Source organism: Bubalus kerabau, chromosome 7 (genome assembly GCF_029407905.1).
Source record: "Bubalus kerabau isolate K-KA32 ecotype Philippines breed swamp buffalo chromosome 7, PCC_UOA_SB_1v2, whole genome shotgun sequence".
Classification (NCBI taxonomy): Eukaryota; Metazoa; Chordata; class Mammalia; order Artiodactyla; family Bovidae; genus Bubalus; species Bubalus kerabau.
Genome location: NC_073630.1, coordinates 22,043,693 through 22,060,231, shown reverse-complemented (window position 1 = coordinate 22,060,231; position 16,539 = coordinate 22,043,693). Strand labels below are relative to the sequence as shown.

The 16,539-nt window shown below is 37.5% G+C and overlaps 1 protein-coding gene and 1 pseudogene across 3 annotated transcripts in view; both read left to right on the top strand.

Annotated features, from left to right (window-relative positions):
- The window catches only part of EMCN (endomucin), a 128,360-nt gene that overhangs the window by 57,298 nt on the left and 54,523 nt on the right, over window positions 1-16,539 (top strand). For all 3 annotated transcript variants that reach the window (XM_055587809.1, XM_055587808.1, XM_055587810.1), the window contains one exon: window positions 4,896-5,006. In XM_055587809.1, coding sequence (XP_055443784.1) covers window positions 4,896-5,006 — 111 coding nt within the window. The remainder of the gene's footprint in view (window positions 1-4,895; window positions 5,007-16,539) is intronic.
- LOC129658224 (uncharacterized) lies at window positions 13,046-13,227 on the top strand (annotated as a pseudogene).

Genomic DNA, 16,539 nt, shown 5'->3' with positions numbered 1-16,539 from the left:
ACCCATCAGAGTCTAGTTTCATTATCTGAGTTCCTCTTCTAGGTACTGGAAGACATGCTACCATCTTAGGGTTTTACAGTGTACAATAACATTTATAAAAATTCTTGGTAATCCAAAGACATTCATTTGATGTTTTTTAAAAAATCTATGCAGCTCCTAGTAGTTTGACTATGGAAGTATTTTTTAACATAAACAAAACATACCAGAGTACTAGTATTCTATAACATATGTTTCAGTAAATGTTAACTGTCAAAAATTCACTGATCCCATATTCTATTTCTGAAGACAATGTGACCACACAAAAGATTTTGTTATGTGCATTGGATACTGTAAGTCAAATTATGTAATTTCAAAGGAATAAAGCTGCTTAATCCCCTTCCCTGCACAAGTTAACTCCATAAATCCTCTCTCTCAAGTCAGTCTGCTATAAACGCACCTTAAATTCCTAATATAATTAATGTCCACATTTATTGTTTACTCCCCCAGATTTAATCTCCCAAAACATACAAAATGAATCTCACATTGATAATACCAACACAGATTATAAAACAGCCCATATTCCTCACACTTATTCTACTTAGTTCTAATCAGTGGTCTAACATAAGACTCTGGTTGGAGTCTCTTCTCTACGCTTACCCTCTAGTACTGATAAGACTTTCTCAGGTATCTGTTATATTAGATTCTCTTTATCCTTAGTTAATTATTGTATAAAAATTTCTTATATTTTGTCTTCCATGCGTTCCACCTATTGCTGTTATTGTTGTTCAGTTGCTAAGTCATCTCTGACTCTTTGTAACCCCATGGAATGCAGCACGCCAGGCTCCTCTGTCCTCCACTATCTCCTTGAGTTTGCTCAAACTCATGTCCATTGAGTCAATAATGCCATCTAACCATCTCATTTTTTATCATCCCCTTCTCTTCCTCCCTGAAACCTTTCCCAACATCAAGATCTTTTCCAATAAGACGGCTCTTCGCATCAGGTAGCCCAAGTTTGGAGCTTAAGCTTCAGCAACAGTTCTCCAATGAATATTCAGGGTTGATTTCCTTTGGGATTAACTGGTTTGATAGTGCTGTCCAAGGGACTCTCAAGAATCTTCTCCAGTACCACAATTCAAAAACATCAATTTTTTGGCTCTTGGTCTTCTTTATGGTCCAACTTTCACAGTCATACATGACTACTGGGAAAACCATAGCTTTCACTATATGGATCTTTGTCGTCAAAGTGATGTCTCTGCTTTTTAATACTCTGTCTAAGTTTGTTATCCTTCCAAGAAGCAAGCGTTTTTAAAATTCCATGGCTGCAGTCACCATCTGCAGTGATTTTGGAACCCAAGAAAATGAAATCTGTCACTGCTTCCACTTTTCCCCCTTGTATTTGCCATGAAGTGGTGGGACCAGAGGCTGTGTTCTTCCTTTTTGAAAGTTGAGTTTTAAGCCAGTTTTTTTCATTCTCCTCCTTCATTCTCATCAAGGGGTCCTTTAGTTTCTCCTTGCTTTCTGTCATTAGAGTTATATCATATGCATATCTGAGGTTATTGATATTTCTCCCAGCAATCTTGACTCCAGCTTGTGATTCATCCAGCCTGGCATTTGTAATGACATACTCTGTATATAAGTTAAATTAGCAGGGTGACAATATGCAACCTTGATGTATTCCTTTTCCAATTTGGAACTAGTCTGTTGTTCCATGTCTGGTTCTAACTGTTGCTTCTTGACTTCATACAGGTTTCTCAGGAGACAGGTAAGGTGGTCTGGTATTCCCATCTCTTTCAGAATGTTCAAGTTTGTTGTGACAGACACAGTCAAAAGGCTTTCTCATAGTCAATGAAGTAGAAGTAGCTGTTTTTCTGGAATTCCCTTGCTTTCTCCATCTCCATGATCCAGCAGATGTTGGCAATTTGATCTTCTCTGATTCCTCTCCCTTTTCTAAACCCAGATTTGTACATTTGGAAGTTATTGGTTCTCATACTCCTGAAGCCTACTTAAGCATGAATTTGCTAGCATGAGAAATGAGTTCAAATGTATAGTAGTTTAGACATTCTTTGGAATTTCCCTACTTTGGGATTGGAATGAAAACTGACCTTTTCTAGTCCTATGGCCACTGCTGAGTTTCCCAAATTTGCTGACATATTGAGTGCAGCACTTTAATAGCATCATCTTTTAGGATTTGAAATAGCTCAGCTAGAATTTCATCACCTCCACTAGCTTCTTAGTGATGCTTTCTAAGACCCATTTGACTTCAGACTCCAGGATGTCTGGCTCTAGCTGAGTGATCACACCATCATGGTTATCTGGGACATCAAGATCTTTTTTGTATAGTTCCTCTGTGTTCTTGCCACCTGTTCTTAATCTATTCTGCTTCTGTTAGGTCCATACCATTTCTTTCCTTACTCATGTCCATCCATGCATGATTGTTCCTTTGATATCTCCAATTTTCTTGAAGAGCTCTCTAGTCTTTCCCATTCTATTATTTTCCTCTATTTCTTTGTATTATTCATTTATGAAGGCCTTATCTCTCCTTGCTTTTCCCTGGAAATCTGCATTCAGTTGGGTATATCTTTCTCTTTCTCTTTTGCTTTTCACTGTCTTCTTTCCTCAGCTATTCATAAGGCCTTCTCAGACAACCACTTTGCCTTCTTGCATTTCTTTTTCTTGGAGATAGTTATGGTCACTACCTCCTGTACAATGTTATGAACCTCTGTCCTTAGTTCTTCAGGCACTCTGTCTACCAGATCTAATCCCTTGAATCTATTTGTCACTTTCATTGTATAATTGTAAGGGATTTGATTAGGTCAAACATGAATGGCCTAGTGGTTTTCCCTACTTTCTTCATCTTAAGTCTGAATTTTGCAATAAGGAGCTCATGATCTGAGCTACCGTCAGCTCTAGGTCTTGTTTTTGGTGACTGTATAGAGCTTCTTCATCTTTGGCTGCAAAGAATATAATCAGTCTGATTTCGATGTTGACCTTCTGGTGAAGTCCATGTGTAGAGTCATCTCTTGTGTTGTTGGAAGAGGATGTTTGCTGTGACCAGTGTGTTCTCTTGGCAAAACTCTGTTAGCCTTTGCTCTGCTTCATTTTGTACTCCAAGGCCAAACTTGCCTGTTATTCCAGGTTATCTCTTGACTTCCTACTTTTGCATTCCAGTCCCCTATGATGAAAGGGACATCTTTTTCTGGTGTTAGTTCTAGATAGTCTTGTAGGTTTTCATAGAACCATTCAATTTCAGCTTCTTTGGCATTAGTGGTTGATGAGTAGACTTTGATTACTGTGATGTTGAATGGTTTGCCTTGGAAATGAACTGAGATCATCCTGTTGTTTTTGAGATTGCACCCAAGTACTGAATTTCAGATTCTTTTGTTGACTATGAGGGCTATTGCATTTCTTCTAAGGGATTCTTGCCCACAGTAGTAGATATAGTGGTAATTCTCTTAAGTAAAATTTTTGGCATTGTAGCACAGCTATTCCATTTTCTGCTCTTCTCTTTGTATTTTTATAAACTGGTAGCCCCTCTCATCTTTCTTAGCTACATATTCTTTTTTCCCCCATCACCAAGACTACTGAATCTGCTTCATATTAGAGAATTTTTTAGGCCATCAGGATAGCTTTTTCATGGTTTCCAATTTTAGCTCAGGAGAAGAATTCTCTGAAGAACTCCTGTTCTGATGTTTTTCAAGCATCTTCTCTTGTAGTTCTAGTGAAAAGCAAAATCTTTATCCCCATGTCCCTCCATCCTCAAGTATTGAGTTTCTGTACCTTTCCACTTCCATGCTATTGCAAAGATCAATTTCTGCTTTCCTGCTGTAAGAATAAGACATTTCTTTACTTCCTCAAATATTTCCCTCTTAATTTAATACTTTAAGATTCTTCTGAAGTTTGTGCCCATTTTCACTCATTCTTTCTCATATGCAGCATTAATCCTTAGCCTATGTTCGAATTTTTTCACTTTTCGTTGGAAGACACATTTACCCACCATCTGTGAGGTCTTTCTACAAACTATCAGCTTCTCCAGCATGAATCTCTCATGTGCAGTAAGAATTTGCAGTACACTGTAGATGCTTAATGCCACAGAATGAAACCTGATTGGCGCTTCTGGAAGGTACCCACAGTTCAGGCTTCCAGACCTCTTTGTGATAAAAATCTATTAAACTGCATTCCCCTCATTGCCAGCCAACACCATATCTAGCTAACAGTAACACTAGTCCTGTGCTGTACTTTGAAAAGCCTGGAGGTCATCGGTCATTTTGTTTTATAATATTCGTGCAAATATAGATGATTTAAAATATCCCAATGCTATTTTTGAAAACTCAGCTTATTTTTATTTGTTTCTTTGTTGTTAAATTTCCTTCCCCCACTCCCCAAAATGAACTAAATATAATTAAAAAGTTTATTCTATTCACTTACTGTCATCTCTTTCCTCCAAGCTACCCCACGTACCTGAAAATTCTCTCCTAGACAGCATGAGAGCCATGGTACCATTTTCAACTGCTACTACTGCCTTACCAACCCCTTTCTAGGGTAGCTGAGAACTAGTTTCACATCAGGAAAAATTTGGCTTGCTCACGTTTTGTGACCGTGGGAAAATTCTATAACTTTTCTGAGTCATACATAAAATTATGATCATATTTACTACTTAATTCATAAAATTACTATGTGATCAAATTAAATAACCTATATCAGACAAATAGGAGAGTCTAATCTCCCTTCACTTTAAAAAATGTAATTAACTGACTCACCAAAAGGTAGATATCAAAACACTGAATTTCTATACCTTGATCAGAAGACTTTAAGTAGCTAACCTTCAAGTTGTAACTGGATGTTTATATTAATATTAATGATACAGTCTAGTGATTGATTACACCCCTGATGACTACTCATTCTTTTTTCATAATTAGGAGCTAGCACCGAAAGCATCATGGAGACCAAGTTGAGTACTACAGAAGCAACAGTGATGAATCAATCACTTTCAAGTGCTGTTTCCACATCACAAAGCTCTGACTCCAAGAGTAAGTACAAGAATCCGTGCTGAAATGTTCAGTTCAGTTGCTCAGTCATGTCCTACTCCTTGCAACTCCACGAACTGCAGCACGCCAGGCCTCCCTGTCCATCATCAACTCCTGGAGTCCACCCAAACCCATGTCCATTGAGTCAGTGATGCCATCCAACCATCTCATCCTCTGTCGTCACCTTCTCCTCCTGCCCTCAATCTTTCCCAGCATCAGGGTCTTTTCCAATGAGTCAGCTCTTCACATCAGGTGGCCAAAGTATTGGAGTTTCACCTTCAACATCAGTCCTTCCAATGAACACCCAGGACTGATCTGCTTTAGGATGGACTGGTTGGATCTCCTTGCAGTCCAAGGGACTCTCAAGCATCTTCTCCAGCACCACAGTTCAAAAGCATCAATTCTTTGGTGCTCAGCTTTCTTTATAGTCCAACTCTCACATCCATACATGACTACTGGAAAAACCATAGCCTTGACTAGACAGACCTTTGTGGACAAAGTAATGTCTCTGTTTTTTAATATGCTATCTAGGTTGGTCATAACTTTCCTTCCAAGGAGTAAGTGTCTCTTAATTTAATGGCTGCAATCACCATCTGCAATGATTTTGGAGCCTAAAAAAATAAAGTCAGCCACTGTTTCCACTTGTTTCCCCATCTACTTGCCATGAAGTGATGGGATTGGATGCCATGATCTTAGTTTTCTGAATGTTGAGTTTTAAGTCAACTTTTTCACTGAAATGTTAAACTAGTATATTGGATAGAACTAAACTCAGAAAGTTTTCCAGCCCACACTTACAAAAGAACCATGTCTCACTTATATTCTTCCTTTGTTGTTATTGCTGTTGTTTAGTTGCTAAGTTGTGTCCAGCTCTTTTGTGACCCCATGGACTGTGGCCAATCAGGTTCCTCTCTCCATGGGATTTCCCAGGCAAGAACACTGGAGTGGTTTGCCATTTCCTTCTTCAGAGAATAATCCTGACCTAGGAGTCAAACCCACATCTGTTGCACTGGCAGGTGGGTTCCTTACCACTGAGCCACCAGGAAAGCCTGTGTTCTCTCCTAATCTCTACAAATAGGACAACAATTTGGCAACTTTGCTTTGTATGGTGACACTCTATCCCTCCATAGCTGCAAATAAGTGGATGCCAAGGAGGATCAGGTCAAGCCTGGGTGATAATCTATGATATCATCTAACAGAAAAAGGTAAGATTGGCCAAAGCATTAGACAACTTTGATGAAATAGGAAAAAAAATTAGAAAGGAACAAATTGTTAAAACTGACTCAAGAAGTTAGGAAGACTGAAAAGACCTAAAACAATTTAAGATTCTGCATTAAACATTTAAATAAAGAAAGTTCTAAGCAGAATGGCAAAAATTCTGAATTCTATAAAAATATTCTCAGAAGTAATACTAATTTTTCTCAAACTCTTTTGTGACATAGAGGAAACTTGGCACAAATAATTATCTGAGGCCAGTATTACCATAACACCAAAGATAGAAAAGAATGAAAAGAAAATGCAAATAAAACTATAGACCAATATCCTTCATGAACACAGACACAAATATCCTTAATACAATATTAGAAAAAATCAGTAACATATGAAAAGTGATAAAAACATGAACAAATAGGATTCACTTAGGAATGCAAAGTTGGTTTAAGATATGAAAATCAAGTAATGTAATATACCATCTTAGTAGAATCAACAAATGCAGAAAAAGCATTTGACAAAATAAGATTCCCACTCAATTAAAACTCTCAATTAGCTAGAAATAAGTAAAACTTCCTCAAACTGATCAAGGATATCTATGAAAAATATACAGTAAATGTTTTACTTAATAATGAAAGACTAAATACTTTCCTCTTAAAATCTGAAACACAACAAAGATGTCTACTCTCACCAGTACTATTCAAAATTATAACTGGAGGTTCTTTATTAAGATTATAAATAGGTAGATAGAGATAGAAACATTCATCCAGATTGGAAAGGAAGAAATAAAAGTGTTTTTCTCAGCAAACTACATCATTATCTATATAGAAAACCTGAAGATTTCACAATAAATCTACTAGAACTAATAAAGAATATTCTATACCATTCATATTATATTCTATACCACAGGAAATAATTCCATTCATAGTAGCCTCAGAAATAATAAAATATTTAAGAGTAAATTTAACAATAGAAATGCAATATTTGTACACTAGACTAGAAAACACTTCTCTGAGAAATTAAATATCTAAATGGAAAAATTTCCAAGCTGGTGAACATGTGAACATTTGTTCACAGGAGAGGACATGGAAGCATCACGTCCTTTCCCCATGCCTTGCCCTGTGCATCTTTCATCTGGCTGTTCCTGAAGTATATCCTTTTATAATTAGTGATCTAATGAGGTAACTGAAAGTGAATTATCAAGAAAGATTGTTTCCGTCAGTAGGGCTAGTGGAGACCAGAAGTAACAACTTAGCATATCTGATTCCTTGCCCTGTGTCCTTTTCTTTATTCCATGCTGCTATCTCCATAGGTTTTTTGTCGTAGGGCAAATAGTCACATGAGCAGAACTGAACTAAGTCAGGCTAGTCAGTGATACCTAGCACATCATCTGGAGGGGCTCTAGTGGGTTCTAGGACTCTAAAATGGACACATGGATCATTTCCATGCAAGAGGAGCAAAAGGACTAAGGGACCCCCAAAACCACAGCAGAGCTGAACCCCTTCTGATCACAATCTCTGAATATTCACACTGTGGAGTCTGGCATCGGAGTACATCTGGGAGACATGTCACATATGAGCCAGCAGGCCAGACACAGCAGGACAGGGAGGGGAAGGCAACTTGTGTGCTTTCACTGTGACGCACACATGATTTAAATAATTCATTTATTTTAGCATTATGTGAAAAGACCACTTGTTCGTTTTCATGATTTAGACAAGCCCACTAAGCATCAAAATAGAAAAATTTTCATTAGTACAATTACATCTGCTGCTTGAGCAAAGACATCAGATTTTGAAACATTACCACCAGTGTGAAAGTGCTAATGAGATGGAAAAATGACATCATTTTGACTCTGACTGTAGCCACACAAAGCCATTTTCAGGGTTCAAAAGAAAGAAGAAATTGTGGTGGGGGTGTGTAAAATGTGATTTCAGTTACTGCTGTATGTTTAAAAAATTTTAAAAGCCTGTGATATGTGTTTTGAACATTTTCTTATTTTATACTGTAATAATCTACCATCAATTTTCAAAAAAAAATATGTGTTTCTAAGTATATAACCATCAACAAAGACAGAAATAGAAAATAATTAAATGCAAACAGAAGACACTTTACCTAACCATATGTAAATTGTTAATAAAGCACACAAAAAATGCAAAAATAATCCAAGTTCTTTAAACAACACAGTCTTAACTGCACACCCTCTCCAGAAGAATGGATAAAGAGAGGGAGAGAAAAGAAAAACACTGAAAAGAAACCCTGAAATTCACTTGATGAGTTTGTTTTATTGAAATGAATATATTAGCTCTAAATACTTGGTATAAGTGAAAAAACAGATAAATGTGTTCTCAAGATGAAAAGGGGAGATACAAATACAGAATGGGGGAAAGAAAGTTAAACACTGCACTATCAGATTGAAACTTAAGGCATCAGCATAAATTCATGATTAAAATACAAAAATGTATGTAAAATTGCAAAGAATATAAAATAAACAGACATTACATGTTCATAGTTTGGAAGACTTTATGTTTTAAGATGGCAATTCTTCTCAAGTTGATCAGTAACTGATAAAATAGTCAATGCAATTCCTATTAGAATACCAGAAAGTTTTTTTTTTTTTCTAGAAATTGATAAGCAAATCCCAAAATATATACGGGCTTCCCTAATAGCTCAGTTGGTAAAGAATCTGCCTGCAATACAGGAGACCCCAGTTTGATTCCTGGGTTGGGAAGATCCACTGGAGAAAGGATAGGCTACCCACTTCAGTATTCTTGGGCTTCCCTTGTGGCTCAGCTGGTAAAGAATCAGCCTGCAATATGGGAGACCTGGGTTTGATCCCTGGGTTGGGAAGATACCCTGGAGAAGAGCACAGCTACCCACTCCAGTATTCTGGCCTAGAGAATTCTGTGAACTGTATAACCCATGGGGTTGCAAAGAGTCAGACACAACTGAGCAACTTTCACCTTCACTTTCAAAATATATATGGAAATGAAAGTGACCTAGTATAGCCAAAACACTTTTGAAAAAGAACAATGTTGGAAGACTCAACCACCCCCAACTTCAAAACTTACTGTAAAGCTATAGTAATCAAAACAGGGTATGGAGTTAATGAGTGTTAAGAGTAGCATTATTCATAATTGTCAAATGCTGCAAACAACTCAAATGTCCATTAATTGGTGAAATAGAATATCTCATTGGATTTTCCATTTGAAATGCATTTGGAATGTTCCAAAACATGGGATATCCATATAAGACAGTACCATTCAACAGTTTGAAGATACAAAATACTGACGCATGCTGTAACAGCATGAATCTCAAATACATTATGCAGTGAAAGAAGCCTTTCACAAACTACAACATATACAGTTCCATTTCTGTGAAATATCCAGGATATTTTTTATAGGGACAGAAACCAGATAAGTAGTTGCCTACACCTGAGGACCAGCCTGGGGACTGACTGCAGAAAGGCTCAAGGAAGTTTTTTATATTGAAGAAAATGTTCTAAAACTGGATTATAGTGATGGTTCAATGACTCTATAAATTTACAAAATATTATTGGGTTGTATACTTACAATGAGTGGATTAAGTGGTGAGTTTTCAGATAAATATTCATTTAAGAGCAAAAAGAAAATGTTGATCTAGGCCAATCAAATTTCCTTCCTGGGTAATCTGAACTGGACTAGAAAACCCAAACAAACCAAAAAGCAGGGGGGACTGGAGTAGCTCAGGGTTAGTAGAGAATCTGAGATGGCCATGGTGATTTGTGCGCTTGCCTCTGGCTTCAGGAGGCTTGAGTTGGCAGAGTCAGTAGAGAAGGCTACTGACTATAGATAGACTATGTGGGGAAATGGAGAGATCCCATGAGCAAGGTTAAGTTGTTCAAGAGACATGGAAAAAGTAACAGGACCTGGAGCTCTTCTGATTCCTGACAGATCTTTAGTTGCAGTCCACACGTATCTCCACAAGTACTTCCCTTATCCTGGCCTCCGTGATTTGAAGTAATCTGTGTGTTTAGTAAAAATATCCTGACTAGAAAAGCTACTAATCATCTATAAGAGCCTTATCAAATCCCACTCATTATACATACTGAATGCATTTTTGGCGTAACCAGAGTCCTTAAATGGAGAAGGGAATGGCTACCCACTCCAGTATCCTTGACTTGGAGAATCCCTATGGACAGAGGAGCCTGGGGGGCTACAGTCCCTGGAATAGCAGAGTTGGCCACCACTGAGCAACTGAGCACATAGTCCTTAAAAAGACATCGCTACAGGTGACTCAGTCTCCAAGTCTCTTCTTAGGAGACCTCTAAGCACTGTGGACATTCAAGGCTCACTCTTATCTAGAAGCATGTTGGTAACATCCATTTCCCCCCTTTCTATTGTAATCATCTTAGACATGACATGAAGAAGGTTATTTAGAAGTCTGATTCCACACCATAATTGTAAACTAATAATTGTATGTAGTTAGTCGCCATGTAGAGAAATTTGAAGAGGAGGGTCATTTTTCCTTCATAACAGGAACATTTCTCTGTGGCAGTGTTTTGGGTTCTGATAAGCAGAATTTATATGGTAGACAATATATGTCTGAAAAGTACCTTTGGCAAACCAAAACCTCATGCATTTTATAATATAAGTGCCCCAATACAAACAAGAATAAAAGCGAACTATGCGTCTGCCAAATGTGTAACAGTTGATGATTCATCTCCTTCTTAAGCATATGAGCAGTGGTTGCTTGAATAGTGACCTTCAGAGAAAGGCACTGTGGGGACATTATCTCAAATTCAGGCTTGATTTTAGAGTAGACAGGAGTCATGAGGTCTGTTGACAGGGAAAGACAGCCTATTGCTTTCTCCTTCTGGTGGATTCTGACTTAGCTAGAGAGAATATGTGTAACAAGATTATAGGTAGGAGACATCGAGATGGGCAAGTACCAGTACCTAATTCTACTAAAGCAACTGTGGGAAAATGAAAGTGAAAGTGTTAGTCACTCAGTCATGTCCAACTCTTTGTGACCCCATGGGCTGTAACACGACAAGCTTCTCTGTGGAATTCTCCAGGCAAGAATACCAGAGTGGGTTGCCATTCTCTTCTCCAGGGGATCTTCCCGATCCCAGGATTGAACCCGGGTCTCCCACATTGCTGGCAGAGGAAGCCTCAAGTGTGTGGGTAAAAATACTTCTAAACAATTTGCCGTGTCAGAGCCTCTGCTACCACAGAAGATATAATATTATAGACTTGAACTCTGAAGGGAAAAATCTGACTTTTGTTAATTAAAAATAAGTAACATTTATAAGAAATTAGTAGGTTATTTAGTCAAGGGTTAATAACATTTATATGTAACAAATAATTTATCATGTATGTTTCCCTTTTGCATAATCTATCCTAGTTTAGAATAGAGTTTGTTTTTAATACAAAAAGCATATATAATTGTATAAAGATCAAGTAACCACTTCAGATATACTACTGGTTGAACATGAGAATGGCTTCTGCACAAGCCTGTACTTTTCGAGGCACCACACCCTTCTTAAAAGAAATGGTCACTCCAATTATGCCAAGAGGAAGTTGGCTTATTGTTTACTAACAATGATTCTGAAATCAGATAAAGAAAGTGAAAGTGTTAGAAAACTTACTTAGTCGTGTTTGACTCTTTCTGAACCCATGGTCTGTAGCCCACCAGGCTCCTTTGTCCATGGAATTCCCTAGGCAAGAATACTGGAGTGGGTAGCCATTTCCTTCTCCAGGGGATCTTCCTGACCTAGGGATTGAACCCAGATCTCCTACATTGCAGGCAGACACTTTACCAACTGAGCCACCAGGGAAGCCCTTAAAATCAAATAGCTTAGATTCAAATAATAGCACAACCATTTATTTGGACTTTGGCCTTTGGTAAGCTGTTTAACTTCTCTGTGCCTCAGTTTCCTCATCTGTAAAATAGTTGTAATGACTACACTTTTACAGGATTCTTGTGAAGATTAAAAGAGATAAAATAATATGAAGCTTAAAACAGTGTCTGAAAAGAAAACAATACATTTTAGTTATTAATATTATTTCGGTACTGATAATCCTTACAAAAGCCAAGCAAAGATGGTATTTATGGTATCAGTTTCACAAATAAGGAAACAGGTTCAGAAAGATGAAATGACTCACCCAATGTTAAAAGATGTAATTCAAACCCTGTTTTTCTTGCCTCAAACTCCATAAATATCGATATACCACACTTTCTCTCATTACAACTATTTCACATAAAGTATCTAAAGGAATTAGAAAGCAGGTAGCTTTTAATTGGGTGCATCATATGCTTGACAAACAGAAGTTCAATCACTATAACACTGACCAACCGACTGAATAGAAACCTGGGATTCTCACCAGAAACCTGGGATTCTCACCAGAAACCTGGGATTCTCACCAAGGTGGTTCTCATGCTGTTGCCAACCATGCCAGATTTATTCCTGACCGTGTGACTTGTTCAACCTGTCTTCCTCATCTGTATGGTCATTCTTTCTTCCCCTTGTCCTTCCTCCAACTGATTATTAAAATTCTACACAACCATAAAGAACCTCTACAAAATATCACCTCAGTATTTCCCACACCTTAATGAAGTTTCCAGATATATGTACCATCTGCACTATTATTCATTTAGTACTTTCTTTAAATGGATGCACTTTTTAATTCTTAAATTTGTTTGAAAAGGAAACCATCATGAGTGAAAAACCAGTTTGAATTGGCAGAAGCAGAAGCTAGAAAGTCTCTGTGATGTAAGCAAAATAAAATAAAATTCTCGCTAGATTTTGTTGCTTACCAAAGGCTCTGAATTTTAGCCTTGCTTAATAAATAAATCAAATACTTACCTGGCAGGGGAGATACTGGGATGATGAAGGTGATTTTCACCTCCCCGCACCGCCGCCCCCCCCTACACAGCGTGGCTTATCTATCACACTTCGGATGTGCTGACCCCTGCAATTCCCACAGAACTTGACTGCATAATTTGTGGTTGTGGGGGACTGCATTTGCACTTTTCCCTGTGTGGTGGAAAAAAAGATAAGTACATTCTAGGTATTAATGACATATTTGCATCAAATTGAAATTTTGAAACTTCTTCATTGAAATAAACACAAAAAAACTGAAAATAATTACTTTCTCACTGAATGTTTCAATCTTATTTAACGCCACTTTCCAGTATAGAATCTCTCATATAATGCTATGCATCTCATGCTTTGGAAAAGTCTAATTTTTCTGATCACTCAGGCTCATTATTTCTTTTGTGAATGGCACCATTTATCTATGACATTTATCAGGGAACTTAATTGCAATGTTTCTTACATGCTATTTAATTAGTTTGTATCATTTCATGTGGGCAGATAAAAGAGGAATTCTCAGGATAACAAAGTCTTAGTCACACATCATGGTTTATCCAAACCAGAACTAATCTTTTGTATGATGACTCAGTCAATGCTTTGTTGGGGGGATGGGGGATGGTATGTATGAGGGGGAATGAGAAGGAAAATTTTAATTGGTCATAGTAAATTATTTTTAAGCAAATCAGTAAAGAATTATATATGGGAACAACTACATTTTTTTCCTGGGACTTTTAATGATAAATCATGTTCTGTAGGAAATTATATACAGCTATATATAGCTGGAAATACAATGGCTTTTGTAAGATAATATTTAGCAAAGTTACTTGTATTATTGCTTAAGCTTTCTATCTTAAAAGCTGATAGTTTAAGCAAGGTTTAGTTTGGGATTAAATTGTGGATTAAAGTTTAGCATTTTGAAGTTCATTTGCATTTCATAAGACTTCAGTTTCAAACTGAACCAAGAGATTTAAGTTGCCAAACACCCTGATTAAGGATTTGGTCTTGACTCAACAACTAAGTTTGAGACTAGGTTAATAGAATGTACTACACTCATTTCTATTTAACTTCCACTTACTCAGCAGATAAAGAATCTGCCTATAATGCAGGAGACATGGGAGACGCAGGTTTGATCCCTGGGTCGGGAAAATCCACTGGAAGAGGAAATGGCAACCCACTCCAGTATTCTTGCCTGGGAAATCCCATGGACAGAGGAGCCATGCAGGCTATAGTCCCAAAAAGTCGCAGAGTCGAACACAACTGAATGACTAAGCACACCTGCTTCCTCTCCAGATCAGAATTTGGCCTTTTCTTATAGCATATTTGCATTATGAAACTTAAACACACACACACACACACAGAGGAATAATTACAGATGTCTTCACTTTTCATTAGTTTCCACAACTTTAGCCATATTCCATAGCATTCATCTCTATTCAGATTTTATATTCACAAAACTGAGTCGAAATTTGAAAATAGAATGCTGTATGAAGATGTTTTATTATCTTCAAAATAATACATCCTTGATTTCAGGATAAAAAGTATATATTTCCCAGTACTAATTAAGTATTTAAGATTTACAGAATTTTTTTCTCAGAATAACAATATATTCATTCATATAGAAATATCTGGACCTCTGAAGACTCAAGAAAAGGGTTTTGAATTGCTATCTTTTTTTTTTTTTTTACTATTGCACTACTTCTTAAGGCATGTCATTTTTATTTTATGTAATATGTCCCTGAGAAGTCATTATGCATTTTTGAAGGATGAAAAAAATGCAAAAAAGAATAGTCAGGAGGCTTTGTCTGATATGAGTTTAAAATTGTTCGTTCTCAATAAAGTGTATCAGCAAGAAAGATTATGACCTTATATTAAAAGCAGGAAGAACAAAGGTTTTGATTTCGTTTGTATTCTAATCCTCTGGCAGCTGATAAATATTTTAACTGCATCCTCCAAGTACAGCATTATGCCATGTACAAAATTATTTTAACTAGTTATGAAAAGTAGAAATTAATTACATAAGCTTTCCACTGAGAACAGTTTATTGGAAAAAAAAGCTGTCTCTTAGTAAAAGAAGATGGACCTTAGAACCAACGGACCTGAATTATAATCACAGTCCTCCCTTTGAGAACATAGTTTCACTTCTTTCAACTATTACTTGCAGATCTGCAAAATGAAAATAATAACATCTTTCTCATAGACATCAATGATTAATATATGGAATTGATCAGAAGAGTTGCTTCAAAAATAGTAGCTATCATTATCCAACTAGCAATTTTTAATAACACATTCATTTTGCCTTAAAAATTGAATTCATTAGGTAAAATTAGTTTTTATTTTTATTATTATTATCAATTATTATTTTATATTATTATTTGTTCACTCCCTATGTTTTTACCAGAGACCTAGTATGGATAGTGTGGATAGACCTAGTATGAAGAAGGCGATGGCACCCCACTCCAGTACTCCTGCCTGGAAAATCCCATGGACAGAGGAGCCTAGTGCGCTGCAGTCCATGGGGTTGCTAAGAGTCAGGCACAACTGAGCAACTTCACTTTCACTTTTCACTTTCAGGCATTGGAGAAGGAAATGGCAACCCACTCCAGTGTTCTTGCCTGGAGAATCCCAGGGACGGGGGAGCCTGGTGGGCTGCCGTCTATGGGGTCACACAGTCAGACACGACTGAAGTGACTTAACAGCAGTATGGATAGTAGATGCTGAAATTATGACCCTGAGTAAAATAAGAAATCTCTGTCCTCCTGGACGTACATTCTAACAGTAAACAAAGCAGTTTAAAAAAAATAAATGTCCCTGGAGTGATAAACTGGTGAGCAAACAAAGAATGATGGTGGGCTGAGATAGAGGGAAATGAGAAGACAGCTTTCAATAAGGTGGTTGGAGAAGACTTTTCTGAGTGGTGACACCCGAACAGTCATGAAGGGTGAGAAGGAGCCAGTGTAGGCCTGAGAGGACAGCCCACAGGCTTAGGGCCAGCAGGCCGTCTGAGGCAAGGGATCCCTGGGACATTTATCTACCATGGAGACGCCAAGCAGGCTGTGACAGCGGGAGTGAATTGAGGAGCAAGGCAGGAGCCATGTCCTATGGAGAACCACTAGCTGTAGTGAGGAGAGGAATAAGGAGCCATTGGAGTAATGAAATGTTAATTAAAAAAATTTTTTTCTAGGTGGCTGTTACACGTACTAAGGAGAGAGATATAGGTGCTAGATGAATTGTAGTCAATTGAATGGTGAGGTGTATGTGAAATATATTTTGAAGCTAGGGCTGATGAGGTGAGAAAAAAATGAATCAAGAAAAAAAAAAGAAGAAAGGCCACTACTTTTTGGCTCATGCACCTGGGAGGCAACAGTACCATCAGTTCAGTTCAGTTCAGTTCAGTCGCTCAGTCGTGTCCGACTCTTTGCCACCCCATGAATCGCAGCACGCCAGGCCTCCCTGTCCATCACCAACTCCCGGAGTTCA